The 27,860-nt window shown below is 49.0% G+C and overlaps 1 protein-coding gene and 1 long non-coding RNA gene across 2 annotated transcripts; one reads left to right on the forward strand and one right to left on the reverse strand.

The window, feature by feature from the left end:
* Nucleotides 1-25: 25 nt before the first annotated feature.
* Nucleotides 26-24,968, reverse strand: LOC306666063. The gene is made up of 3 exons (XR_013765176.1): nt 24,870-24,968; nt 755-891; nt 26-162 (listed from the first exon to the last, which is right to left on the reverse strand). It is a non-coding gene; the product is annotated as an uncharacterized lncRNA (long non-coding RNA).
* NOTCH4 (notch receptor 4) lies at nt 5,724-27,852 on the forward strand. Its single transcript, XM_079147810.1, has 30 exons — nt 5,724-5,950; nt 6,749-6,830; nt 7,015-7,310; nt 8,564-8,911; nt 9,010-9,132; nt 9,246-9,482; nt 9,600-9,755; nt 10,095-10,289; nt 11,732-11,845; nt 12,645-12,758; nt 12,842-12,964; nt 13,847-14,006; nt 14,606-14,751; nt 15,031-15,183; nt 15,379-15,496; nt 15,724-15,811; nt 16,211-16,364; nt 17,435-17,619; nt 19,716-19,968; nt 20,182-20,294; nt 21,053-21,576; nt 22,073-22,456; nt 22,560-22,735; nt 23,175-23,394; nt 23,582-23,660; nt 23,749-23,887; nt 24,382-24,677; nt 24,903-25,050; nt 25,557-25,654; nt 25,838-27,852. The coding sequence occupies exons 1-30, from the start codon at nt 5,866-5,868 to the stop codon at nt 26,549-26,551; spliced, it is 6,021 nt and encodes a 2,006-aa protein (XP_079003936.1). The 5' UTR covers nt 5,724-5,865; the 3' UTR covers nt 26,552-27,852.
* The last annotated feature ends 8 nt before the right edge of the window (nt 27,853-27,860 follow it).

The raw sequence follows: 27,860 nt of genomic DNA on the forward strand, positions 1-27,860 counted from the left end.
ACATGGAGGAGAATTTCCAATTTAGGAATGGGATAGACAAGGAAGACCTCCAAGAGAAAGGGCATTTTGAGGTGGGGGAATGAGCAATGCAGATACCTGGGGGAGGAGAAGATCCAGACAGCTTGGAAGAGCAAATGCAAAAGCTCTGTGCTGTGCATGTACCTGTTTAAAGAACAGTAAGGTAGTTACTCTGATACAATGAGAGGACTAATTGCAGTTAGCTCAGAAAAGTAAATGGGGTAAGGATATGTAGGGCCTTGCAGGCCTTGTAAGGAAGTTAGCTTACTCCAAGTGATTAGAGAATTTTGAGCAAAGGAGTTACATGATCTAACTCACATTGTAACAAACTCATTCTGGCTGCTGTGTAGATAAATGGCCAAGAAAAGCAAGGACAGCAGTAGGGGGAAAGGAGATGAAAGAGATGAATCTGAATATATTTTTAAGGTTGAACCAATAGGATTTAAGACAGATTAGAAACCAGACACAATGGCAAACGCCTGTAATTCCAGCAATTCGGAAGGCTGAGGCAGGAGGACCTCAAGTTCAAAGCCAGCCTCAGCAACTTATTGAGACCCTAAGCAACTTAGCAAGACCCTATTTCTCAATAAAAAGGGCTGGGTATATGGCTCAGTGGTTATGTGTCCCCTGAGTTCAATCCCCTGTACAAAATAAAATTGCAAAACCCAATTCTATCAGGAGGAAGGGGAAGGTTTATAGGGAAAATCAGATCAATGTTGGACATATTGGGCTTAACCAAACATTGGAAGTACAAGTCTGAAGTTCCAAGGAGTGGTCTGCTCTCGAAATAGTAATTTGAAGTTGTCAACACAAACATGGTCTTTGAAGGTACCATTTAAACAGGTGGAGAAACATGAGACTGTATGAGGCCACCTAGGGACAGGAAAAAAAATAGAAAAGATTCAGGAATTGAGGCATGGACATTACAGTGTAAGAAGCTGGGGAAAGGAGGGAAGAAGGGGTGGTACATGCTACCAATTCAGGAGGCTAGAGCAGAAAGATCTCCATTTTCTTTTTTGTGTGTGTGTGCTTGTGTGGTACTGAGGATTGAACCCAGCGGTACTTAACCACTGAGGCACATCCCCAGCCCTTTTTTATATTTTATTTAGACAAGGTCTCACCGAGTTAGTATGTGCCTCTCTAAGTTGCTGAGACTGGCTTGAACTCCAGATCCTCCTGCTTCAGCCTCCCAAGTTACTGGGTTTCCAGGCATGTGCCATCGCACCCAGTGGATGCCAGCCTGGGCAACTTTGTGAGATCCTGTCTCAAAATAAAATTAAAAGGACTGGGGGTATAGCTCAGTGGTAGAGTGTCCCTGGGTTTGATCCTCAGTATGAAAGAAGGAAAGAGAGAGGGACAGAAGAAGGAAGGAGGGAGGGAGGGAAAAAGGAAAGATTGATTTATGAGCATGGAGTCATTCTTGCTTATTTTTATATCTATGGTGAGCTGTTGTCACTTTGTGTCTGATCACATTATCAGGGCCCAGCTCAAAGACTGATCCTCTGAAGGTCAGAACCTGAAGTGTGCATGATTGACAGGCTATCCTGCTCAGGAAATATAAACTGAAAGAAAAGTCAGTTAAGCAAAATGAACCTCTATTTGATGGGATACTATAAGGAAAGGGGTCATTTTTACCAGAGAAACTTCATGTCCCTGGCAATGCTGTGGCTCACTATAATGATAATATCATCCTTGTTAGTGTCAACATCTGGGAAGGCATTAGGAAGAAAAGCAAGCTTTTAGGCAAGTGTCCATTTTCTTTGGGGATGTAAGGTCCAAGAAGACAGGAAGGGTGTCTGAGACCCAGGAATAGCTTTATACAGCCTGGGCAGGTGCATACTGCCTGGTCTCAGAGCAGGATAAGCAAGAAATGAGCCAGGAACCTTCCTGACAACTATCCTTAAACAGCTTCTGCCTTACAGCACACCTGGTTCCCCTTCCACCTAACCATGTCTCTGTCTCCACTGCCATTTCTTCTTTTTCCAAGATCCAGCCTAGTGCCCCAGCCTCCTTCTCTAAAATGCTGTGAGGTCAGAAACACAGCAGAAATGGCAAGTTCAGTTCTTTCCACCCAGGTCTTCTTTGTGGTTCCACAGGAAGCCTAATGTTTCTTCCTATTTTCCTCTTGCTACTCTCCAACGCCAAATCCCCCGAGTCAGCAAACCAGAGAGTGTAAAATCAGTAGGGGCTTTTCACACCAGCTTTTCCATTCCCAGATTCCTACACACTCAGCTCCTCAGCTGCTGCCTCATCTAAGGAGATGATACAAAAATGGCTATACCAACAGTACAATGGGTCGAAAGCACAGACAGGAAACTCACAAAAGAAGAACCATGAATCATCATTACACAGATGAAAATAATGTTAACCCTTTTTTGGTACTAGGAATTAATCCAGGGACACTCTACCCTGAGCTACATCCCAAGCCCTTTTATTTTTATTTGAGACAGGGGTCTCACTAAGCTATTCAGGCAAGTCTTGAACTTGGGATCCTCCTGCCTCAGCCTCCCAAGTAACTGGGATTCTGGGCATGTACCATCATGTCCTGCAACAAAACACAATTTTAAAATAACAGTCAGATACCCTTTCACCTAATACATGGGGTCGGTGAGAGTAAGGACATTATACAGACTCTGCTGACTGGAATTTAAAGCCTTGCACTACTCTTTGGAGAATGACATTAGCCACACTTAAGGACCAAGAGTTTTGACTCAGGAAATAGACAACCACACAAATTATGTAGGTTCAAAAATACTTACTGCAGGCTGAGTGCAGTGATGCATGCCTGTAATCCCAGTGGCTCCAGAGGCTGAGGCAAGAGGATCATGAGTTCAAAGCCAGCCTCCCCTAAAGGGAGGTGCTAACCAACTCAGTGAGACCCTGTCTCTAAATAAAATACAAAATAGTGCTGGGGTGATGGTTCAGTGGTCAAGTGCCTCTGAGTTCAATTTCCAACACCAAAAAAAAAAAAAAAGAAGCTTACTGCTTTTTTAAAATTGTTTATTATATTTTTTAAAATTGACACCCACCTAAATGTGCTACTATAGGAAATTGGTTTAAATTAACCAGGGTTCACCAAATAGTGGTATACTAGGCAACCTCTAAGAATGACGGTGGGCCAGGCATAGTGGTGCTTGCCTATAACCCCAGTGGCTCGAGAGGCTGAGGCAGAAGTATTGCAAGTTCAAAGCCAACCTCAGCAACGGTGGGGCACTAAGCAACTCATTGAGACCCTATCTCTAAATAAAATACAAAATAGGGCTGGGGATGTGGCTCAGTGGTTGAGTGCCCCTGAGTTCAAACCCCAGTACCCCCGCAAAAAAGAATGATGGGCTGGAGATGTAGCTCTGTAGTAGTGCACATGCTCACCATGCCTGAGGCCCTGGGTTCGATACCAAGCACAAAAAAATTAAAAAAAAAAAAAAGTCATACCCAAATTTAAGAGCTATCTACAAAATAACTGACCTATATTCCTTTTTAATTGGTACATTATAATTATACATAAGAGAATTTATGATGCCATATTTGTACATGCACATCACAAAATTTGATCAATCTCATTCCCAATACTTTCCTTTTCCCTTCTCTCCTCCTTACCATTGATCTGCTTGCTCTACTTTACTGATCAAACTTCCATTTGTTGTTGTTGTTGTTATTATTATTAATTATTATTATTATTATTGCATTATAAGTGGGACTCATTGTAGCACATTCATAAATGGATATAGAATAATTTCCTAGATTTCATTCCCTAGTACTCTTCCCCCTCTCATCCCTTTCCTCTACTCTATCCATCTCCTTTCTGACCTGTATTCTTTTAGATGTCAACATAATGAAAGGCAAAATAAGTCTAAGAAAACAAACCTAAGGAATGTAAAAAAGACTTAAATACTAGCAGGGCCTGGTGGCACATACCTGTAATCCAGCAGTTCCTGAGATTGAGACAGGAGGATTGCAAATGGTCTGGTGCCCCTGAGTTCAATCCCTGGTCCCCCCCACACACACAAAAAAAAATACTAAAATATTAAATACAGTACAATGAGTGATTCTAGATTAGATCCTGGACCTAGAAATTAAATTTTTATAAAGGGTATATTGGGCAATTAGCAAAATTTGAATGTGGATTGCAGATTAGAACACTGTATTATATCAATCTAAGTTTCCTGAGGTCACTTTATCTTTTTCCCCCAGTACTAGAGATTGAACCCAGGGGCACTCTACTACTGAGGTAAATCTCAATCTTTTTTTTATTTTTTATTTTGAGACAGAGCCTTGCTAAGTTTCTAAAGCTGGCCTCCAACTTGCAATCCTCCTGCCTCAATCTCCTGCATAGCTGTGATTATAGGCATGTACCACCCTATCTGGCTAAATTTCCTGATTTTGATAATTGTACTGTATTATATAAAAAGATATTCTTGTCCTTAGGAAATTCATGCTGATGGGTTTAGAGGTATTGGTCTTGTGTAGGACTTCATTCTCAAAGGATTCAGGAAAAAATACTACTAATGTGTTTTTATAGAGAAATAATGATAAAGCATATGAGGTCAAATGATATCCACTGGTGAATCCAAGTGCAGGGTATCTGAGAATTCTTTTTAGTATTCTTGCTGCTTTTCTGTAAGCTTTAAATTATTTCAAAATAAAAAGTTTAAAAAGAAAGAAAGTGGGGAGAGAGGATGGAAGAAAGGAAGAAAGAGAGAGAGAGAGAGAGAGAGAGAGAGAGAGAGAGAGAGGTGGTGATATATATTCCTTGGCAAGGGAGGTGTTCAGACTACTCCAGGATGCAGCCAAGGTCAACACTGGGTGTGTGCAGCTTCTGCAGACACCTCCACCACCCTGGACTCTTGCTTTCTGTGCTACCCGAGGAACTGAGCATGTGACTGACCCCAAAGCTATCCTAGCCTAACTTAAGAAGATGGAATGAGATTTCAAGGCAACAAATTTCCTTTTGTGGTTTTATTTACTCCAATTTTATATTCTGCATCCCAGGGACTTCTACAATAGAGGGAAGCAGAGATGGAAGTAAAAGCTACCCAAATTCAGTATTTGCTACAAATAATCCAGAATGCAAAAGTTAGAATTTTAAATTAGAATTGACTATAGAATACAATAGAATTTAGGAAACACTATTTTCATTTATCATTGATGATGACATCATATACATTTGTTATCAAATATGAAGGCCAAAGTTTCCCCCAAAACCAGCCCAGTATCTTGTCCATTCCCCAGGAGAATAAAAAGGGTCCCAACAAGGGACCAAGGTGAGGTCCAGAAGTCCCCTGGGTCCCCTCTGCAAGGTGAATGGTTTCAAATCATGACAAGCCGCAGGTCCTCTGTAAAGCATCTGTACTGATGGCAAAATTTAAGCATTGTCTCCCTGGAAGAGGATAACGAGATCCCTCACCACTCCACACATCTGTTTCCAGATCCTTCCCCTCCTGAGGCTCAGGGGCAGCCACCTTGCAATTCCCTTCTCTAGAATGGAGAAGCCAGATCCACAAACAGAACTGAGACTGCCCAAGGGACCTGAGTAGCCAAGCCAGTTCTCCCCTCCTATCACCCACCATTCATTCATACCGCCCTACTTCTCCCACTTCCCCAGGGGTTGTCAGGGACAGAAGGCCCCTCCTTCATCCCCCTCAATGTTCCTCCAACCCCCCCCCCCATTCACTAGGGTGTCCAGGACATTGTGTGACTCAGGAAACAGCTCAGACATTAGACTTGCAGCAGGCTGAGGAGGACGAGGAAAGGGCAGTGGGAGCCAAGGAGGTAGCCCTGCCTCAGTGAGGGTTCTGAGGGTCCCAGCCTGAAGAGGGAGAGGAGATCTGGGCTTGGGGATGCTCTGGAATGCAGCCCCCTTCCCTGCTTCTGCTTCTGCTGCTGCTTCTGTTGCCGCCGCCACCACCGTGTTTCCTAATTGTCATGGCCAGAGGTGAGGAATGGGGTGGGAGAGGTGGGGGAGTCCCTTCTCCCTTAAGAGGATGTCCAGTGGGGTGGGAGAAAATAGAGGTGGGGCCCCAGGTTTTGAGAGGACACTGGATAGAGGAGATTTTCCTCAAAAAAGCAGACAGCCTATAAGGAGAGGAGACTGCCACAGAAGCTGCCCAGATCCAGGCTTTGGGCTGGGTGCCAGGAGTAGTGACTGTTGGGGGGATGGGTGAGAAGGCGCCCATCCCCAGGGAGAACCCAGTTGGCCCTGGAGCTAAACGTTAAGTGTACTCTTATAACCACATTGAGCAGGGAAGAGGGAACAGACCAACCACCTGCTGGGGAAAAGATGAAGAGAGCAGGAGGTGGAGATGTGGAAGGTCATGGGTCCACCATGTCCCTTTCCTGTTCAGCTGTCCACACCCCCCGGAAGGCTTGACTCTGGGCCCTTCCTGGCCTTCCTGGAGGAAATCCCTTCAATGTCTCAGCCATTCACCTCCCATTGGCCCCCCTCCTGATCCTTGTTGTCTTGCTTCCTAGGGATGGAGTCCAGGGCTGGACTTGGGAGGCCAGAGAATAAACAGGAAAAGGGGGTGTTGGGGAGTAGTAACTGAGAGGCCTGGGACGGAAGGAACTGAGGCCTGGAGACCACATGTGGACTGGAGCAGGGGTATGAAGGACAGGTGGTTTAGAGCTTGCATGGGTATGGGGGCTTGCTTTGAACAGGTCCTCAGGAGCCCCTGGAGGAGGAAGTGAGGCACAGGCCCCACAGCTCCATCTCATTCTCCCTTTCCTTCTGTAGGGCTGCTATGCGGGAGTTTTCCAGAACCCTGTGCCAATGGAGGCACTTGCCTGAGCCTGCCTCAGGGGCAAGAGACCTGCCAGTGAGTGGGCCTTGTGGACCTGGGAGACTAGAAAGAAAAGGGGAGAGAGAAGTGAGGGAGCGGAAGAAGGAGAATGAGGGAAGGTGAAGGAGATGAAGAGAAACAAATAAGGCAAGGGAGAGGGGTGGGAGAAAAGGGAAGGTGGGGCCAGTGATGTGAGTTTTCCTCTCTTCCTCCTGCCCAGATGTGCCCCTGGCTTCCTGGGTGAGACATGCAAGTTTCCTGACCCCTGCCAGGATGCCCAGCTCTGTCAGAATGGGGGCAACTGTCAAGTCTTGCTTCCCACACCTCCAGGCTCCTCTAGTTTCCCCTCTCCACTGCCCCCCAGCTTCTTCTGCACCTGCCCAACTGGCTTCACTGGTGAAAGGTGCCAGGTCCACCTAGAAGACCCCTGTCTTCCCTCCTTCTGTTCCAAAAGGGGCCGCTGCCACATCCAGGCCTCAGGCCGTCCACAGTGCACCTGCATGCCTGGATGGACAGGTAAGCTCTGGTGGGAGTGGAGAGGAGGGGACAGGCAACAGCAGTGGGCTGAGAAAGATGGAACTGGAGCCTGATAGAATGTGAGCCTTTTGAAGACAGAGGCCATGAGAATCCTTGGCAGGCGACTGTTACTCAAGACTGACATTCACCAGCATGTGATTGCTAAAACACTGAAAGATTTCCAAACTATCTGAAATATTTCTAAACTATGGGACCTCCTTAGTGCTCTAACCTGATGCCTCTCCTGGTCCCCTTAAGCTCTCCTGAACTCAGCAGCTAGAGGTTATTGCCTGTTCACCAGGGGGTCTCCAGGCTTTGCATTCTGAGCATCTGAACAGCCCCTATTCTAAATGGTGGGTGTCCATAATAGTCCTGAAAAGAATGCAGTGGTGGAAGGTGTGATGAGACTGGAGGAACCTGATCCAGAGATAGAAGTGGAGTGCTTCCCAAGAAAAGGCGTCTAACCCTGGGCAAGTTTACTGCTTTAGAATAGAGGTAAATGTCAGCTTGCCACTAACTACATGAACTTGGGTAAGATATTTAAAGCAACCTGGGTCCTAGGTTGTCAACAAACAGGGAGATTAATGTCTGATTTCATAAGGTCGTTGAGAGAATTAAAGGGGATGATGCTCAGGAAGTGCTTACTTAGCTCAAACCTGGCACATGGTATGTATGCAGTGTGATTAGTAGCTACTGCCACCCCACTACTAAAGCCACTGCTGCTGCTGCTGCTGCCACCATTATCACTGTTGCACACGCTGTGAAGTGAGTCTCCTTGTTGTTATCCAGGTGAGAGGTGCCAGGTCCAGATTAGGAAATCAGATTACAGAGGCAAAGCAACTCACCCAAGAGCATACAACCAGTTTTGTGGCACTAAAAGGTGCCAATCTGAATCTCCTACCTGCAGATGCTGAGTGCTCTTAACCACTGTAGGGACCCCACCATTGCTACTTGGCCTTTTGGTTAAGATCAGGTGTTATAGGACCCCATATCCCAGGTTTTCCCAGGTAAGGCCAATTTGCAATACTCTTACCATTTTCAGTTTAGAAAATATGGTTGCTCCAGATATAACCCTCCCAAGGCATGGCAAAACTAAGGCAGGGGTGATGAAACAGGGTAAAGGGAGCATGGAAATAAAGGGAGGGAAATTCAAAAATTCAACACAGAGATTATCCACAGGGAGATCAGAGTCATCTCAGATGGGCTGGAATTTGTGCAATGCTAGAAACAACTCCCTCTGCCTTCTGTTGCAGGCGAGCAGTGCCAGCTTCGGGACTTCTGCTCAGACAACCCCTGCATCAATGGAGGCGTGTGTCTGGCCACATACCCCCAGATCCAGTGCCGCTGCCCACCTGGCTTTGAGGGTCATGCCTGTCAACATGATGTCAATGAGTGCTTCCAGGACCCTGGACCCTGCCCTAAAGGCACCTCCTGCCATAATACCCTGGGCTCCTTCCAATGTCTCTGCCCTGCAGGGCGGGAGGGTCCACACTGTGACCTCCAAACAGGACCCTGCCCCCCAGCAGGCTGTTCAAATGGGGGCACCTGCCAGCTGGTGCCGGGGGGAGACACCACATTTCACCTCTGCCTCTGCCCCCCAGGTGTGTCCTCATAGAGGCTTTTCTGAAGCCCCCCTCCCAGAAAGGGAGAGTTGCCCCCCTTGGGTTCCCTCCCCTGGCTGATTCCATGACCTTGTCAGGTTTCACAGGCCTAGATTGTGAGGTGAATCCAGACGACTGTGTCACACACCATTGTCAGAATGGGGGCACTTGCCAGGATGGACTGGGCACCTACACCTGCCTCTGCCCAGAAACTTGGACAGGTGAGTTGTTTAAGCCAAGTTCGTGGCACCAGTGGCCAGACAGCCAGCCTGTGGCCTCCTCTCCTCACAGGGTTCCCAGCTCTAGCCCTTGTTCCCTTCCTACCTCCCTACAGGCTGGGATTGCTCTGAAGACGTGGATGAATGTGAGGTTCAGGGTCCCCCTCGCTGTAAAAATGGGGGTACCTGCCAGAACTTGGCTGGCAACTTTCACTGTGTATGTGTGAGTGGCTGGGGAGGCACAGGCTGTGAAGAGAACCTAGACGACTGTGTTGCTGCGACCTGTGCCCCTGGATCCACCTGCATTGACCACGTGGGCTTCTTTTCCTGCCTCTGCCCACCTGGGCGCACAGGTATGGGGACTGAGGTATCAGGAGGTATGAGGTAAAGGTGGAGGCTGAGAAGAACAAGGGGGTCATTTGGGAGGTCAAGCAGCCCATGAGAGCCCTGCCCCCATCTTGCCCCTCCAGGCCTCCTGTGCCACCTGGAAGATATGTGTCTGAGCCAGCCATGCCATGGGGAAGCCCAGTGCAGCACCAACCCCCTGACAGGCTCCACACTCTGCCTGTGCCAGCCTGGCTACTCAGGACCCACCTGCCACCAAGACCTGGATGAGTGTCAGATGGGTGAGGCACCCCACAGTAGAGCCTCTCTAAGCCCAGACAGGCCTCTGTACTGAACAGAGAAAAGGGAAAATTATTTCTTGGATTGAAAAAAAGAACTATCTATTTTTCCTTGGATTGATCTGGATTTGGCAACTTTTCCCTACATGGTCCTCTCCCCAGTGATTAGCCCTTCGAGCCCCATGGATTGTCCTCTTGGTCCTTTTCCATCCTAAAGACACGAGCCCTTTCCCCAGTTGGTATTGCCTGCCTCAAATGGGCCCCACACCTCTCCTGACAGTATGGTCTCTTTGCCCTTCCTATCCCTGGTCCCTGTGAACTCCAGCTCCTCTCTCCTCCCAGCCCAGCAAGGTCCCAGTCCCTGTGAACACGGTGGTTCCTGCCTCAACACCCCTGGCTCCTTCAACTGCCTCTGTCCACCTGGCTACACGGGCTCCCGGTGCGAGGCTGACCACAATGAGTGCCTGTCCCAGCCCTGCCACCCAGGCAGCACCTGCCTGGACCTCCTTGCCACCTTCCACTGCCTCTGCCCACCAGGTATGGCTTAATGGGGACTTGTGTAGGGAACACAGAACAAAGCTGAACCCACTGGGAACTGCCCCTGCAGAACAAGGATAGCATCAGACCAAGGGGGTCACTCACTATAGGATACTTCTCTCCCTCCCCGCCAGATGAAAACTGAGACACCCATGGCCCCTAGGAAAAGAGCTGCCACAGATGGTGGTGAGGTTGTACACTGCTCAGTTCTGGGAGTGGGAGGCTGCCACTCCTAGCATGGTCGTCAGACAGCACAACATGGCCCACTGTACACGTGGCCAGATAAGGGAAGGCAGAATGACAGTTAATAAACTTTCCATGCTGCAGCCTCTGTCCATGCCTACCCACAATGCTCCCACTAATCATTCCAACTGTCCCATGCAGAGATAAAGAGTAAACCCTTAAAATTCCAAAAGACCTGTGTGCTTGAGTTTTATGCAGCAGGAAAGGAATACTGCAAGTCTAGCCACCCCCAGGCTAGTTTTATGTGGGAAAAATCTTTCTAAGAGAGAAATATCAGGGAAACGGATGAAACCAGGAAAATAATAGCTGACTTACTGTCTGTCTTACATGTATTATCCGCTCTTTACAATAACCCTGAGGTTGGTATTGTTACTATACCCATTTTATAAATGAAGAAACCAAGACACAAAACGTTCAGGTGGTTTGTCCAACATTATGCAGCTAGTAAGTTGCAGAGCTAAGATTCAAACCCAGGGTTTCAACAGTTTTAACCACTGCCATTCTAAGGTGAGCAACACCAAAGGTTCGTAGCTTAGGCCACACACAGATAAGTGTAAAAGAGTAAGGAAAACTATTCGGTAATCCAAGGGACAAGGTTGTAGATGTGAAGGATGATTGGAGGCAAGGTCCTCAGGCAAGAAAAGGAAGGAGGTAAGGTCCGAGTTCAAGGTGAGACCAAGGAGACTAGGATGACCCAAAAGCAATGGGATAAATATGAGAGTAATAAAGCTTCCCAAATGCCCTTCACATTCCACCACATTGGGATCCCTATTGCTTCTGGCATGGAGACCTTCCATGAACAAGAGAAGTAAATCACACTCCAGGCAGACACCTGCTTGCCTCATTTGTACATCAAGTACCTCCAGATTAAGCAGCCAGCACGGGTGGGCCCCACACTGCCTTACACAGGAAAGGCCCCAAGAAGCACTTCCTGGATGCCTTCTTACAGCTCCCAGCAAGAGCCTTACTTCCTGAGCTTTCATACCTGAAGGAGGCAGCACTGCACACCACAGAGCAATGGGGCTCAGGTTTGATCTACCCAACCTACCAGCAGACAGCAGAGAGGGGTGTGATGGGGACATACAGCAAGTTGCAGGTGTGCTGGCTCTAGAACACAGGTCTCCTAGGGAGAAGGGGGAGCTAACAAAGCAGGGCCAGCCTGGCAAAGTCCCAACCTCACCATGCCCCTATGTCCTCAGGCTTAGAAGGACTACTTTGCGAGGTGGAGACCAACGAGTGTGCCTCAGCTCCTTGCCTGAACCAGGCTGACTGTCACGACCTGCGCAATGGCTTCCTGTGTGCCTGCCTGCCTGGTGTGTACAGATTCCAATGCAGCCACCCTCAGGACCCCAGTGTTGGAACCACCAGAGTTCTGGCCTCTTGAAGTTCTCTCTAGCCTGGTCAAAGAGTTCCCCATTTGTCCAACTCCTCTGCTACATCCCCAGATCTTCCCTTACTTACACACCCAATCTCATCTCTGTCCTGCCAGATCAGCCAAATATCCCTCCTTTCCAACCCTCCTGCATAGCTCTCTGTGTACTCTGCATGTCGGGGTGTTCCCAGACTGGTCTTGGCACTACCTGCCATGGACACAGGGAAAGTTGTCCCAGGCCTTTCTTTTTCCATCATCCTAGAACATCCCTCTAGTCCCTGCTATGAAAATAACTACGTTTATTGAATATTTACTCCAGGACAGACACTTGACTTTGTACTTTGGGGGCATTATGTCATTTAATCCTTTCAATGGCAACATAAGGTAGCCTACTCTTTATTTATTTTTCCAGTGTTGGGGATCAAAGCCAGTGCTTCACACACTCACGCATGCTAAGCAAGCACTCTACCACTACACCCCCAGCCTAGGTTCCATTATTGTTCCTTTTACAGAGCAGGAAACTGGGAGCCCAGAAAGATTAGTAGCTTGCCCCAAGTCACACAGCTGACAGGTGGCTGAGCTTCACTTTTTCTGCATCACCCGTCTGTTGCTCCACACCCAACTGCTCAGTTGTCTTCTCTGAGACCTACATGTTTGCCTTTCCTGGCAAGAAAAAGAACTACGTGTGTCTTCCTCAATGACCTTGGTCTTCTCTCTCCATCCACTCCCTTCCCCACTAGGATTCACTGGCATCCAGTGTGAGGAAGACATTGATGAATGCAGCAGCTCTCCCTGTGCCAATGGTGGGCAGTGCCAGGACCAGCCTGGAGCCTTCCATTGCGAGTGTCTCCAAGGTAAACTGGGGCTCAGACATAAGAGGAGAGGGAGGGAGAGGACAGAAGTCTCTGCAGTCCCTGATTCTCCCCCTGTGCCATAGGCTTTAAAGGGCCACAGTGTGAGACAGACGTGGATGAGTGTCTGAGTAGTCCATGCCCCAGTGGAGCCAGCTGCCGTGATCTACCAGGAGCCTTTTTTTGCCTCTGCCCCTCTGGCTTCACAGGTCAGCAGGGAAGATATTAGAAAGAGAATGATTGAGTCCCTTTGGGGTGGGGAAGAAGTCACTGGTGGGTGTTTGAGAGTCAGGATGTGAGAACAGAATGAGAATGGCATCCCTTAAAGTTGCTCAGGGCAAAACCTGCACAACCATGGATGTTATTAAAGAGCCACATATCATACACATGAATGGGTGTGATTAGGGCTCAGGAGCAGAAATTGGGCTCGAAGGGAAGCCATTCACTTTCTTATTTAGCAAGTCTTTATTAACACTGGGCTGTGAGTCAGTGGTAAAGTACTGGCATGAATGTATCCCTGGGTTTGATCCCCAGCACCATAAAAACAAACAAAAAATAATTAAATGTTTACTATGCCAGACATACAAGCAAATTTGAGTCAAGAAGTTGCTGTCCTCGAGTGATTTTAAATCTAATACATAGACCAACAAGTCTCCTGTTGGTTATGGCCCAATGGTCCTGAGAGAGGAGAACCCACTAACCCAGAACTAAAGATGAGAACTCTTCGTGGAGGAGGTGATGGCTAAGGTGAATCTTGAGAAATGAGCAGGACTTTGTCAAAATAGAATGTCAGCTCCTGTGTTTTAGTTGGAAATCACCACATTTGTAAAAGCACAGGGGGGAGAAAAGTACCTTCCATTTAAGGACCCAGAGCTTAAAGTGCAACAGGGCAAAGATGAAAAACACAGCAGTTGTAGAAAAGTCATGTCACACCAGATTCCATGTGACAGGAAGGTCCTATCCTGAAGGTAAGAGGAATTCATTGAAGGACAGGTCTATGGGGAGTGAACTAGTCATACATAAGTGGACTTTGGTCCCCTCAAGGACATAAAGGGGTTTTATTTTCTATCTGGCTCATATCCCCACCCCAGGCCAGCTCTGTGATGTTCCCCTGTGTGACCCCACCCTGTGCCAGCCTGAGCAGAAATGCCAGGATCAGGAAAACAAGATCCACTGCCTCTGCCCGGATGGAAGCCCCGGCTGTGTCCCCGCTGAGGACAACTGCACCTGCCACCACGGGCATTGCCAGAGGTAACGTCCTCCAGGCCCTCTCCATTTGCCCCTTTTCTGGTCCTCTTCAGCTAGGGCAGGAAAGACAGCATGTGAGGTGCAGGTCTGTGGGAAATGACCAACGGCGACTATGAAGGAGATGACCAAGTTCTTAGGGCAGGTTGATAGAAGGACTTGTTACCCAAGGAGGGGAGAGCTCATATATGATGGAGGAAGCAGAGGACTAAGGCATCAGAGCAGAAAAAGGAGCATTATGCCCAGCATCAGTTCATCATTCACTTAGACAAATATCTATTGAATATTTACTTTGTGTGGACACCATTCCAGACACTGAGGAAATAGCACAGAGCAAAAGAGAGAAAGCAATGACGCTCATGGGGCTTTCATTCTAATGCAGAAAGACAGACAATGAACAAGTTATAGAAGAAATAGAGATAGGGAAATAAAATGAGTGATGGGGAGTCAGGAAGGAGAAAGGGCAATGTTAAGAGGAAAGTCACTGAGGAAAAAGACTAGAGTCTCAGGACAAAAAAGAGGACATCATAAGGGCCTGGCCCACAGGGAAGGAAAAGGATACACCAGAAGAATAGAAAAACACTCCTTTTTCTCTTTATGACCAGATCCTCATGTGTGTGTGATGTGGGTTGGACAGGGCCAGAGTGTGAGGCAGAGCTGGGGGCCTGCATCTCCTCACCATGTGCCCACGGGGGCACCTGCTATCCCCAGCCCTCTGGCTACAACTGCACCTGCCCCACAGGCTACACAGGTGAGACTCTCTCTAAGCCATATACAGCTGGGGCTAGTCACACCCTAAGTCAAGGGAAATGTATGTGGCCAAGGGTTCTGTGTATCAGTCACCACCAAGAAAAGTGGCCGTGGGCTGCAGGGGACACAGGTGATGTGTGAAAGGTGGTAAGAAATGAAAAGAGGTTGAGTGGGGGAGAATAAGAGTTGGAGTAAGGGAGGTAGGGCAAAAGGAAGAAGTGTCAGATAGAGGGAGAGAAAGAGGATCTCTGCTCTCAGATCCCACTTCTATTTCCCTCAGGGCACACCTGTAGTGAGGAGGTGACAGCTTGTCACTCAGAGCCCTGTCTCAATGGTGGCTCCTGTAGTCCCAGCCCTGAGGGTTACTCCTGCATCTGCCCTCCAAGCCACACAGGGCCCCAATGCCAAACCATCATTGACCACTGCCTATCTGGTAAGTGCCCACCAGGTCCTAGTGCTGAACCATGAGGGGGATGAAAGAATTGGGCATGGTTCCTTCATATTAAAAAACAAATTAACTGGAAGCTGTTGTTTTAATGGGAAAGGCATGTCCTGTGTGTGGTGTGACTGAAGTCACAGGCCAGGTTACAGGCAAGGAACCCAATCCCTCACAGCCTCCTCTCTCCAGCCCCGTGCCTCAATGGGGGTACCTGTGTGAACAGGACTGGCACCTTCTCCTGCCTCTGTGCTGTGGGCTTCCAGGGCTCACACTGTGAGGGAAAGACCCACCCCAGCTGTGCAGACAGGTGAGTAGGGTTCTAAGGCCCCCAGAGGAAGGGAGGGAGTCCCTCAGCCTTCCCGTCCTTCCTCTTCACTCCCCCTTGGACACCAGGCTGCCTCAGCTCCACACCCTTCCTTCTGCCTCCCATCCTCGTCAGCCATCTCCCGCACAGTTGCCTCCCCACTACGTCTCACACTCCTTCCCTCTTGCTCCCAGACCTCCTTCCTACTGTGCCCTGTCTCTCTTTTCTAGCCCTTGTAGGAACAGGGCAACCTGCCAAGATGGCCCTCAGGGTCCCCGATGCCTCTGCCCTCCTGGCTACACAGGAGGAAGCTGCCAGGTGAGGTGCAATTAGCCACGTTTGCAGAGGAGGGAGGGGGCTGGAGAGCTCTAGTAAGAACAGTTTCAAGAACTAATAAGTGGGGAAAAAAAAAAAAAAAGGAACTAATAAGTGGGCAGCAGGGAAGTTCAGGGAGAAGTATGGAAGTCTAGGAGTTGGAGTTTCAGAGTTTCAGTTGAGGTTTGTGTAGCATGAAGAAGGGAGAAAGGATTGAATGGAGTTATGATCCTTAGGGTCCATTCTGGAATATGGGTATAGAAGGGAAACCAGGGAGGGTAACCCTATCCAGACCACTCATGAAAGAGTCTTAGAGGTGAGGGATTCTGAGGAGCTAGAATTGGCAGAGGCCCATCTCTGTGCCTGGGAACCTTATGCCTTATGATCCTTCCCAACCCTCAGACTCTGATGGACTTATGTGCCCAGAAGCCCTGCCCACGCAATGCCCACTGCCTCCAGAGTGGGTCCTCCTTCCAGTGCCTTTGCCTCCAGGGATGGACCGGGCCTCTCTGCAACCTTCCACAGTCCTCATGCCAGAAGGCTGCACTGAGCCAAGGTACCAGCACAAGGCCCAACTGGGGAGAAGATGAAGAGAAACGAGTGTCCTCCTCCACCACTTTCCTAAGGGCAGCCACAAGCTTTTGACCAAAACAACCATTATAGACCAACTATAGTTATTGATTCTATACCCAGGAAGCCTAAAACAACCCAACTCCTATCACCACATTCAGCACAGCTCAACACCAACCAGCCCTGTCAAGTAGACTCCAGCTTAACACAACCACCAGGGACACAACTCCACATGGAGCAACTCAACCCTGTCATGATTGCAACTCAGCTGGAGTGGACCACATTTAACTCAGCTACATTCAACACACTTCACTCCACCCCTGGGAAGTTACACCAACCCTCTTGTAAAAGAATACACTCCTTCAAATAAGGTTTGAGGGGGCTGGGTTGTGGCTCAGTGGTAGAGCACTTGCCTAACATGTGTGAGGCACTGGGTTCGATTCACAGCACCACATATAACTAAATGAATAAAATAAAGGTCTATCGGCATCTAAAAAAGATTTTAAAAAAATAATAAGGTTTGAGATGAGAAGAGCTCTGGGAAGATTACTGTGGGCTTAGGTTGATGGGAATCACAGTGAGAAAACATCAAAATGAATGCAAAATCCAGGGGACAAACTTAGGGCACCAGTAAAGCTATGAGTCCCCACCTCAAAGTTTCCCTTGAGTTTATTTTTTTTTAAACTTTATTTGTGGTACTGGAAAATCAAACCAAGGCCTTCTACATGTTAAGCAAGCACTCTACCACTGAGCTGTAAGTCCAGGCCTCCCTTGAGCACTTTCTTGCTTAAGACTGAAAACAACAGTCATCTTATAACACTGATAAGCTTCAGAAGAGAAATCTTTCCCATATTCTGGCAGAAAAGGTAGAAGGAGGAACCTAATGTTCTAACCTCTTCAGGATCAGGAGTTACTTTTTTCTTGTGTTCTTGGGGTTTCCACCCAAAAATATTAGTGGCTCCCAAGGTAAAGTCCTTTCTGTTGGGGATCTGGGGTCCCTGAAAACCCTTCCATTCCACTTAGCTTCATCTCCCCCTATTTGTCTTTCTCCCCCAGGCATAGAAGTGTCTGCCGTGTGCCAGAATGGAGGTCTTTGCATCGACAGAGGTCCCTCCTATTTCTGCCACTGCCCCCCTGGATTCCAAGGCAGTTTATGCCAGGATAACGTGAATCCCTGTGAATCCAGGCCTTGTCAGAATGGGGCTACCTGTGTGGCCCAGCCCAGTGGATATCTCTGCCAGGTAAGAGGTGTAGAGTAAAGAAGGGAGATTGGGAAAAAGAAGCTGGCTGAAGGTATGGAAAACAGTTATGATGGGAAGGAGAACATGGTATATCCAATTCTCTTCCCTTTCCTTTACCCCACACATCCAGCTAACCACCAGGTCAGGTCATTTTACCTCCAAAATATTTCTCGATTCTATCCTTTCCCTTTCACCCTTCATCCCACTGCTTTAGTACAGGCCATTGTTGCATTCTGACTGAATACTCGTGTTAGCCTCCACATCAGTCTTTACCCCACAGCCAGGGGATTACTGCAAATGTTAGGTTGACCCCTAACACTCCCGTTTAACATCCTTCAGGGGGCTGCCCACTTCTTTATAAAGTCCAAGGCTCTGCATGATAAGCCCTGCCTGCCTCTCAGTCCTCTTCTGTCACCTTCTCCACTCTCCACTGCCCTACTCCATTCCAGCAGCAATGAAAACCTTACACACCCCATACTGATTCTTGCTTCACAGTTTTGTTGTTGTTGGTTCCTGTACCAGGAATTGAACCCAGGAGCACTCTACCAGTGAGCTACATCCCCAGTTGTTTTTTAATTTTGAGACAGGGTCCTGCTGAGTTGATGAGGCTGACCTCAAACATGTAATCCTTCTTACTCGGCCTCCCCAAATTGCTCGTATTACAGGCAAGCATCATTTTCAGTTTTCATCCCTACGATTGCCTCTGCCTGGAATGACCTTCCACACACCTCTTCCACTGGATGGGGCCCAGGAAGCACCTTCCTAAGGAAGTTGTCCCTAAATTCTCTCTCAGTTGGGCAAAGGCCTCTCCTCAGTGGTCTTTGTTACTATACCAGGAGAGGCAAAGCTGGGATTTAAATCTGGTCAACCTGACTCCTAAGCTCAGACACAACTTCTAATAGCAGGAACAAGACAGATCCCCTTTACTTCACTTTTTTTTTTTTTTCTTCAGGTACTGGGGACTAAACCCAGAGGCTTTTACCACTGAGCTACTCCCCCAGCCCTTTTATTTTGAGACAGGGTCTCACTAAACTGCTTAGGGAATCCCTAAATTTCTGAGGCTAACCTCAAACTCATGATCCTCCTGCCTCAGCCTCCCAAGTCGCTGGTATTACAGGTGTATGCCACCATTCCTGGCTCCTTTACTTCACTTTTAAATTTTTTAGTTTTAACCTTTTATTATGAACATTTTCAAAATATATACAAAAGTACTAATTGAAAGCAATGAACTTCTGTGCACTTATTTCTTAGTTTCACATCCTATTTCATGAAACTCCCCCTTCCAGAGAATTCCAAAACAACATTTAACTTGTTCCTACCAACCTTCTGGCCACTGCTCAGATTCTTTGTAAATCTTTTCTCAAGTCTCCAAAGCCTTCCTGTACTCCATTCTTGCATGCTTTCCCTCCTGCAAGAACCCAACACGTGGTACGGAGTCATCAACGATATTCTCTTATTAGCAGAGTGGCATGAAGCAATCAGAAAATAGTTACCAAGTCGAAGACTCGAATTTCAGGTCTGCCACCTACAGCCATATGACTTGTGCAAGTCACTTTACTTTTGTGGAATTCAGTTTCCTTTTCTGTGAAGTGAGAATCATATAAGACAATCCATATAAAGGGTTGTTTGGAGGGTTTTATGAGGTTATGTATATAAAGCATATGATAAATGCTAGCTACTCCTCTCCTCTGGTTGAATGATAGCTTTGGAGAAACAGGAATGAGCTCTAATTTTGCCTGTATTCCTAGTGCCTAAAACAGAACCTGGCACAAGGTGGAAATGCAATAGGTGCTTACGAAGAAAAGAAGTATGAGACAACCTGGAGGGTGTTGGTAGGGAAAAGGGTTTTTACCAAAATGGGGCTATGTTCAGTGGCAATGTGTCACAGAAATTGTTTGGGACTAGGGGAGGGTTAAGTTATGTGTTACTGAACAATAGTGTACCACGTGGCGTTGAGACAGAAGGGTTAAGCTACATGTGGCGATGATGGATGGTGGGTTGAGTGAAGCTGTTGAGCTGGAAGGTGGGGGGGCTGAACAGACTGTCTTGAGCTGGGCTCATCCACTGGTTCCATCTCTGATTCTTTATCCCTGCAGTGTGCCCCAGGCTACAATGGACAGAACTGCTCAAAGGAACTTGATGCTTGTCAGTCCCAACCCTGTCACAACCATGGAACCTGCACTCCCATACCTGGAGGCTTCAACTGTGCCTGCCCTCCGGGTTTTGTGGGACTGCGCTGCGAGGGAGATGTGGATGAGTGTCTAGACCAGCCTTGCCACCCAACAGGCACTGCAGCCTGCCACTCTCTAGCCAATGCATTCTACTGCCAGTGTCTACCTGGACACACAGGTGAGGCCTTGGGGGAGAGGTGGACATCTGAGCAGACCACAGAGACCCAGACAGTCCTCACCTATGAGACAGCCTAGTCCTCTTGTCTATCCCGTCTCCATGTGCTATCCCAGAGAACACGCCCCAGGATCTCTTTGTGCTGGGCCAACTTCCAGGAGTGAGTTAGGAGATAGGCAGTGACTGAAGCAATATCTAGTCTCATCCCCACCACAGGCCAGTGGTGTGAGGTGGAGATAGACCCCTGCCAGAGCCAGCCCTGCTTCCATGGAGGGTCCTGTGAGGTCACAGCAGGACCACCCCAGGGTTTCACCTGCCACTGTCCCCAGGTAAGTGACCACAAAGATGCTTTCTCTATTGCCTTCTATACTGATAAAAGGTGAGAATGCCTGAGCTGGAGTCCTAGAGGGGAACATGGGAAATCATAGAAGTCTGACTTATTGGAAGGAGCCATCTTAAATTCTCATCAATTAAGTGGCTCTCAGAAGCAGTCAGGAGAAAGGTAGGATCAGGTGGTGGCATGAAGGGAATGTTCAGAAACCATGGGCACTGCCTAAGAGAAAATCAAAAGCTCCCCAAAGTCAAGCTGGGTGGCCTTGGATAAGTTATTTTAACTCTGTACATGAATGTGTGGATCCCTGATGCATGGAATTGGATTAATAGTAAGCCTTGGTTCATGATACACTCACATTGGTCTGTGCCTGAACTTTTTAGTGTTTTAACAATATTACACCCATGAACCTAACACCAAAATTACAATATTAATAACTTACTTATGTCCTCTCCCCTATCCTGTTTTCCTTGGAGAAAAAGAAAGGCACATGATCCTGTCTCCAAACGGATGAACATAAGGATATAATAGAATTCAACTCTATTAAGACTTTAGTCTTTCAGGACTTTCATTATAACGCCAATGTCATGTCATTGTGTGAAATTATCTTGGAACATGGTTTCAAAATCCATAAAATAAACTTGTACTTTGTGATGAAAGACTCTAGGACCTTCTGCATTATCTTAAGCCACAATTTTCTTAGGGGAGTGGCAAGAATACTGTAAGGTCCTTCCCCAATATCTTCCCCCTACACAGGGTTTTGAAGGCCCCACCTGCAGCCACAGAGTTCCTTCCTGCGGTATCCATCACTGTCACCATGGAGGCCTGTGTCTGCCCTCCCCTAAGCCAGAATTCTCACCCCGCTGTGCCTGCCTCAATGGCTTTGAGGGTCCTGACTGCCTGACTCCACCAGCTCCTCAAGGCTGCGGCCCGCCCTCCCCATGCCTACACAATGGCAGCTGCTCAGAGACCCCTGGGTTGGGGGGCCCAGGCTTTCGATGCTCCTGCCCTCCTGATTCTCCAGGGCCCCGGTGTCAGAGGCCTGGAGCAAAGGGGTGTGAAGGCAAAGGTGGAGATGGGGCCTGTGACACTGGCTGCAGCGGCCCCAGAGGAAATTGGGATGGTGGGGACTGCTCCCTGGGGGTCCCAGACCCCTGGAAAGGCTGCCCCTCCCATTCCCAGTGCTGGCTTCTCTTCCGTGATGGACAGTGCCACCCACAGTGTGACTCTGAAGAATGTCTGTTTGATGGCTACGACTGCGAGCCCCCTCCATCCTGCACGTGAGCCTGGAGCCCACTGGGGCTGGGGTATAAGGGGATGAAAGAGTGGGACACAGGGTGACCACAGTCTCAGGCTCCAGGGAATTTCCACCCTAATACCATTGCTAAATAGGGCTTGAGGACTCTGGACTCCAACCCAGAGTAATGGGATGGCATCAATACTTTATGTGGCGCACAATCTCTTTCCAGGCTCCTCTGATTCTGGGGCTTGGGCCTCAAGCTTGCCTTAATTCGTGTTGCCACGGAGTATCTCTCCTAGCATCCAGCAACCCTGAGGGAAAAGGGCTTTAGCCTCTCCTTCAGGGAGAGTAGAGCTTGGGAGAGCAGGGAGAGAATGGTCTCAGTGTCAGGGTGTTTGGGCCACCATCCAAGGATGCACAGCTGCTCCTACATAGCAACCAGAGCCCTAGGGGCTGTAGAATGTCAGGAATTTCCTCTGGGGTAAAAGGGGTGTCAGGTTTTGTGGAGTCTTGAGTTCCCTCTTTTCACCCTACAGTCCCGCCTATGACCAGTACTGCCAAGATCACTTCCACAATGGCCACTGTGAGAAAGGCTGCAACACTGCAGAATGTGGCTGGGATGGGGGTGACTGCAGGCCTGAAGATGGGAACTTGGAGTGGGGGCCCTCCCTAGCCCTGCTGGTGGTGCTGAGCCCCACTGCCCTGGACCAGCAGCTACTTACCCTGGCCCGAGTGCTGTCCCTGACTCTGAGGGTGGGGCTCTGGGTGAGAAAAGATAGTAATGGCAGAGACATGGTGTTCCCTTATCCTGGGTCCCGGGCCGAAGAGGAGCTACGAGGAACTCATAACACCTTGCATACAGAAGGAGCAGACCCTGATATGCAGCCTCTGGGCAAGGAGAAGGACTCCCTCAGTGCTGGGTAAGAAGTGGATGGGGAGAAGGCCAGATACTGGTTTGTTTCTCCATGGGACAGAGGGTAAGGAGTCAGTTACTGACAAAAAGTCTCTGTGCCTACCCCACAGGTTTGTGGTGGTGATGGGTGTAGATTTGTCCCGCTGTGGCCCTCACCACCCTGCATCCCGTTGTCCCTGGGACTCAGAACTGTTGCTCCGCTTCCTTGCAGCAATGGCTGCAGTGGGGGCCCTAGAGCCCCTGCTGCCTGCACCCCTGCTCGCTGTCCACCCTCACACAGGCTCTGGTAGGTGACACCTGTCACTTCTGACCTTTGTGCAATAGGCAAGAGATCAAATGCAACAGGATAGCTGGAACCAAAAATGTTTTGTAGGGACTTGCCCTCCTTAACAACTCTTTCTCTGACTGGTTCTCCTCATGGCCTATTGGTTCTGTAAGTACTTTCTAACCTCCTGCATAGCCCTCCAAGAAACCTTGGGTTCTAATTTACCTTCTTTACTAGATGTGGGTAGCCAGTCATAGTACATGAAAGACAATAACTGTTATATCAAGCTTACTATGTGTGTTGCTCTAGCATTTTACTGTTAACTCATTTAACCACAAAAGGTGGATATTAACCCCATTTCACGAATGAGGAAAATGAGGCAGAGCAAGATTACTGCACTTGCCTGGTGAGTAGAACCAGTCTCAGGAATGACCTCCTTATCACTGTGTCTCTCCACTAGCACCCCCCACCAACCAGCTTCCCTGGACTGTGCTGTGCTCATCAGTTGCCGGGGTGCTTCTCCTGGCCCTTGGGGCTCTTCTTGTCCTCCAGCTCATCCGACGTCGACGCCGAGAGCATGGGGCCCTCTGGCTACCTCCTGGTTTCACTAGAAGGCCTCAAACACAGCAGGCTGCCCGACGACGCCGGCCGCCACTGGGCGAGGACAGCATTGGCCTCAAGTGAGAAAGAGAAGAAACTCGGGTGAAGGGCAATCTATCTGTGGAGATATTTATGATCAAAGCAATAAGAAATGCTATTGCAAAAGTTGAAAATAGGGAAAAATGAGGGTCAGGAAGGCTGCTGGAAATCTTGGAGACTCTGACTGGTCCTAACTTGTGTAATCTCTACCCACTCACCCCCTTCCAGAGAACTAAAGCCAGAGGTAGAAGTTGAAGATGGAGTGGTAATGTGCTCAGGCCCTGAGGAGGGAGAAGAGGTGGACCAGGTGAAAGGGCTGGGGCAGGAATTCTATGGAGTTGTTGGAGGGAATAAATAAGTCAATGGCCTTCACTGATTCTTGCTCTTGCCCCAAGGCTGAAGAAATGACCCCACCCTCCAAGTGCCAACTGTGGCCACTGAGTGGTGGCTGTGGGGAGCTCCCTCAAGTGGCCATGCTGACACCTCCTCAGGAATCAGACATAGAGGTCCCCGATGTGGATGCCTGTGGACCAGGTATGAGCCAACCCAGACCATGAAAATGAAAAATGCTTTTAAATCCTTTTAAAAGCAGAAAAGTCCTTTAGTATCAGAACTGGAAGAACTAATGTTCGAGTTAGTGCCTTAAAACAATGATTCTCAAAGTATGGTCATTAGAATGCAGCATCACCTAGGTATCTGTTAGAAAGGCAAATTATCAGGATCCACTACTCAGCTACTGACTCTGAAATTTAAGCTATTGAGCAATGTGTTTCAACAAGTTCTCTAGGGGAGTCCGATTCAGACTCAACTTTAAGAACCACTACCCTAGAATGTTAGAAAATTAAGGCCTTCTTACTTTTACAGGTGAGGAAACTGAAGCTCAAAGTAGGAAAGTCACTTAAAGCACAAAATAAAAAAACAGAGCCTAGCTTCCTCATATCTCCTCTTGTGATTCTGAGATCCAGTGCTCTACCCTCCTCCTCCTCCTGTGTCCTTTTGAAGGACCCATTACTCATTCTCACCCACAGATGGGGTTACACCCCTGATGTCTGCAGTCTGCTGTGGGGGAGTAGAATCCAGGACCTTTCAGGGACCTTGGTTGGGAAGTCCTAAGCCATGGGAACCTCTGCTGGATGGAGGGGCCTGTCCCCAGGCTCATACAGTGGGCACTGGGGAGACCCCTCTGCACCTAGCTGCCCGCTTCTCCAGACCAACTGCTGCGCGCCGCCTCCTGGAGGCTGGAGCCAACCCCAACCAGCCAGACCGGGCAGGGCGCACCCCACTTCATGCTGCTGTGGCTGCTGATGCACGGGAAGTCTGCCAGGTGAGCACACATTGGGTCCCTAAAGGGAAAAGGGTAATCTTACAAGTAAACCTGGGGAGAAGCATCCCCTAGCGTTTGAAAGAAGAAAACGATGTGAGATTAAGGACCTGAAAGAGAAACAAGGAAGATGGTTGCATAGGAATTGGTAAAGGGGTTATAAGTCTGAGGGAACTAGTTAGCAGCCCAGCGTACCCCAGGGGTCTCAGGTTCTTTCTGTCCTTCCAGCTCCTACTTGGCAGCAGACAAACTGCAGTGGATGCACGAACAGAGGATGGAACCACACCCTTGATGCTGGCGGCCAGGCTGGCGGTGGAAGACCTAGTTGAAGAACTCATTGCAGCCCAAGCAGATGTCGGGGCCAGAGATAAATGGGGTGTGGAAGGGCGGGGGTGATGTTATGCCATAGAGTTGTTGAGCAGACTGGGGTGTAAGATGAGCTGCAAAGTATAGAGGCAGCAGAGACCAACTGCAGCAGCTGTGGGGGGCATACCCCTACCCCCCCCCCAATCTAGTGGTAAACCTGCTGCTGTATGATGACAGTATAGAGTACCTGAGTTTCTGCCCGTAATTCTCAACACACATATACTGTCCAAACCCACATGAAAATGGGATATGGGAGATGTCTGTGAGGAGCAGGGTCTCGTGCGGGAAGGTCGTCTCCCGGTCCCACCGACCCCAGAACAATACCCATTGTCCCTCCCGCGTACCAGTGACGTCAACAGGGCAACGCTTCCTGATGGCTGGCAGTCGCCCTGGCAACACTTCCCGCCTTTGAGGGACCCAGAGGCCCTTCCCCCAAGACTAGAATCCGTGAGAAACAGGAACCCAGGCTTCTGGTCCCCAGCCGCGGCGTTCACATCCTCCCACCTTGTCCCCTAGGAAAAACCGCACTGCACTGGGCCGCTGCTGTGAACAACGCCCGGGCCGCCCGCTCCCTTCTACAAGCTGGTGCCGATAAAGACGCCCAAGACAGCAGGGTCAGAACGGGTATCAGGCTACCCACATTTAAAAAGGGGGGCAGCAGTGATTTGGAAAGCACGGGAACCCCAGAAAACCTAAAGCGGGAGAGACCAGCAACCAAGCAGCTGGAGTCTGGAAGGACTCGCTCTGTGGGCGTGGCCTTTCCTGACCTCGCCCCCTGGCTGTTTCCTTCCGGACAGGAGCAGACCCCGCTGTTCCTGGCCGCCCGGGAAGGAGCGATGGAGGTAGCCCAGCTGCTGCTGGGGCTGGGGGCGGCCCGAGGGCTGCGGGACCAGGCTGGCCTGGCGCCCGGCGACATCGCTCGCCAGCGTAACCATTGGGATCTGCTGACGCTACTGGAAAGGGCGGGATCGCCGGAGGCACGTCACAAAGCCACGCCGAGCCGCGAGACTGGGGCCTTCCCGCGCGCGCGAACCGCGTCAGGAAGCGTGCCTGCGCATGGGGGCGGCGCCCTTCCACGCTGCCGGACGCTCTCAGCCGGAGCAGGCCCGCTGGGGGACGGAGTTTGCCTGCAATCCCGGACTTTGTCCGTAGACTTGGCCGCACGCGGGGCCAGGGCCTATTCGCATTGCCGGAGCCTGTCGGGAGGAGGAGCAGGAGGAGGCCCGCCCTCCCGCGGCCGTAGGTTGTCTGCAGGCATGCGTGGGTCTCGGCCCAACCCTGCAACAGTGCGGGGAAGATCAGGAGTCGTGGCCGGACGCGGCAGCAGGATATCAGCGGATGGTTGGCCCTGTGATTGGGTAGCCCTGGAGACCTGCGGTCCCTCCCCCAACATTCCGATCCCTCCTCCTTGCCTTACTCCTTCCCCGGAGCGGGGATCCCCTCAAGTTGTGTGGAGTCTCCCTGTCCAACAAGTAATTCCTTTAAACTCGGAAGGAAAGGATCAGAAATAGAAGGCTAATGGGGAAAGGAGGAATCTCAAAAATTATTACCCATTAAATGACTGGGTGTCTTGAAGGCCCGCCAGACTTTAAGGCCTAAAAGTGAGGAGTGGAGGGTTCAGTTTCCCTCCCAAAATGAGTGAATGCCCACCTCAACAGGCATGGTATTCCGCATAGAGAAGCTGAAGCACTGGAAAGAGAATTTAGAATGCTGGGATGAGGCAGGCCCAGTTCATCCTCTAGAAAATAAGAGAGAGGCTACAAGAGGACAAAATTCATGGGGAGAAGTACCCCTGAACCAGGAACTGCGGGCAGGTATTTTTCGCCACCCTCGTACATGGTTTCCAGAGGGCGCCTCCACCATCCATTACCCACATGATGGTCCACAAACAGCTAATATTTATAGAGTACTGCGTAGATGCTGAAAGGTGACCACTCCAGCTGATGACTCCTTGCTCTCCGTGACCCCATCAAATTCCATGCAGGGATGAAGTGCCTCCCAGAATTCTAGCCCCTGCAATCTCTAGTGAACCCCAAATCAGTAATAATAAAACTGATTTAAAGCATTAAAAGTTTTTTTGAGAAGTTTTGGAGTGGAATGGGAAAAAATAGGAGCTTCTTCATAGTGTTGGGATTTAGTATCCCAGGCTCAACATTTGGATAGGGACTTCGTAGTTTTAAGAGCAAGACTAAGTGGAGTCCCATGTTCTTTTGGGATGTGATCTGAAAGCAAGAATTTCTAGTAGCCCAGGGAGAATACATACACACTAGGCCATGCACACCCCATGTCCCTCACCCAAGCATTTGGTTATAACTGCTTAGGAGATTCCTAAGGCCTCAAGTAGAGAGAGATGGAGAGAGAATATCTTAAAGAAACCATTCACCTTTCAGCAACATAGTTACACCTCGTTAATATTGATAGGCCTGAGATGTGGAGACCTGAAGTATTTTGAAAGCTAATATAACTACCATTTATTGAATATTCACTATGAGCCAAGTACTGTATCACGATCTTCACATCAACTACATGAGTTAGGTGCTATTAAAGCCCCATTTTACTCTCAAAACATGAGGCACAAAAGATTTTATTTATCCACGTTTGCAAGGTATTAAGTGGCAAATCCAGATCTCTTCATAACACTTCATGCTCCAAGCTACTCAGCTGTGGCCAGGTAGCCGTTTAAAGATTCCAGAGGTCTACCCTGTTCCCTCCCCTGTATCAGCAAGTCCAACATCAATCAAAAACCAAGCCAGGAAAGTAGTCCTCTCTCCATTTCTAGATCCCTCACATTCATAAACTAAGGAAAGTTTTCTCTTGCCC

Source organism: Sciurus vulgaris (assembly GCF_902686455.1).
Source record: "Sciurus vulgaris genome assembly, chromosome: 7".
In the NCBI taxonomy this organism is placed as follows: domain Eukaryota; kingdom Metazoa; phylum Chordata; class Mammalia; order Rodentia; family Sciuridae; genus Sciurus; species Sciurus vulgaris.

What these genes read in the sequence shown, in the direction of transcription:
- NOTCH4 (XM_079147810.1), top strand. Translation starts at nt 5,866, where the DNA reads ATGCAGCCCCCTTCCCTGCTTCTGCTTCTGCTGCTGCTTCTGTTGCCG. An exon ending in CCTAATTGTCATGGCCAGAG is followed by an intron (nt 5,951 to 6,748) that starts GTGAGGAATGGG and finishes TTCCTTCTGTAG; the next exon opens with GGCTGCTATGCGGGAGTTTT. An exon ending in CCACCCTCACACAGGCTCTG is followed by an intron (nt 22,736 to 23,174) that starts GTAGGTGACACC and finishes TCTCTCCACTAG; the next exon opens with CACCCCCCACCAACCAGCTT.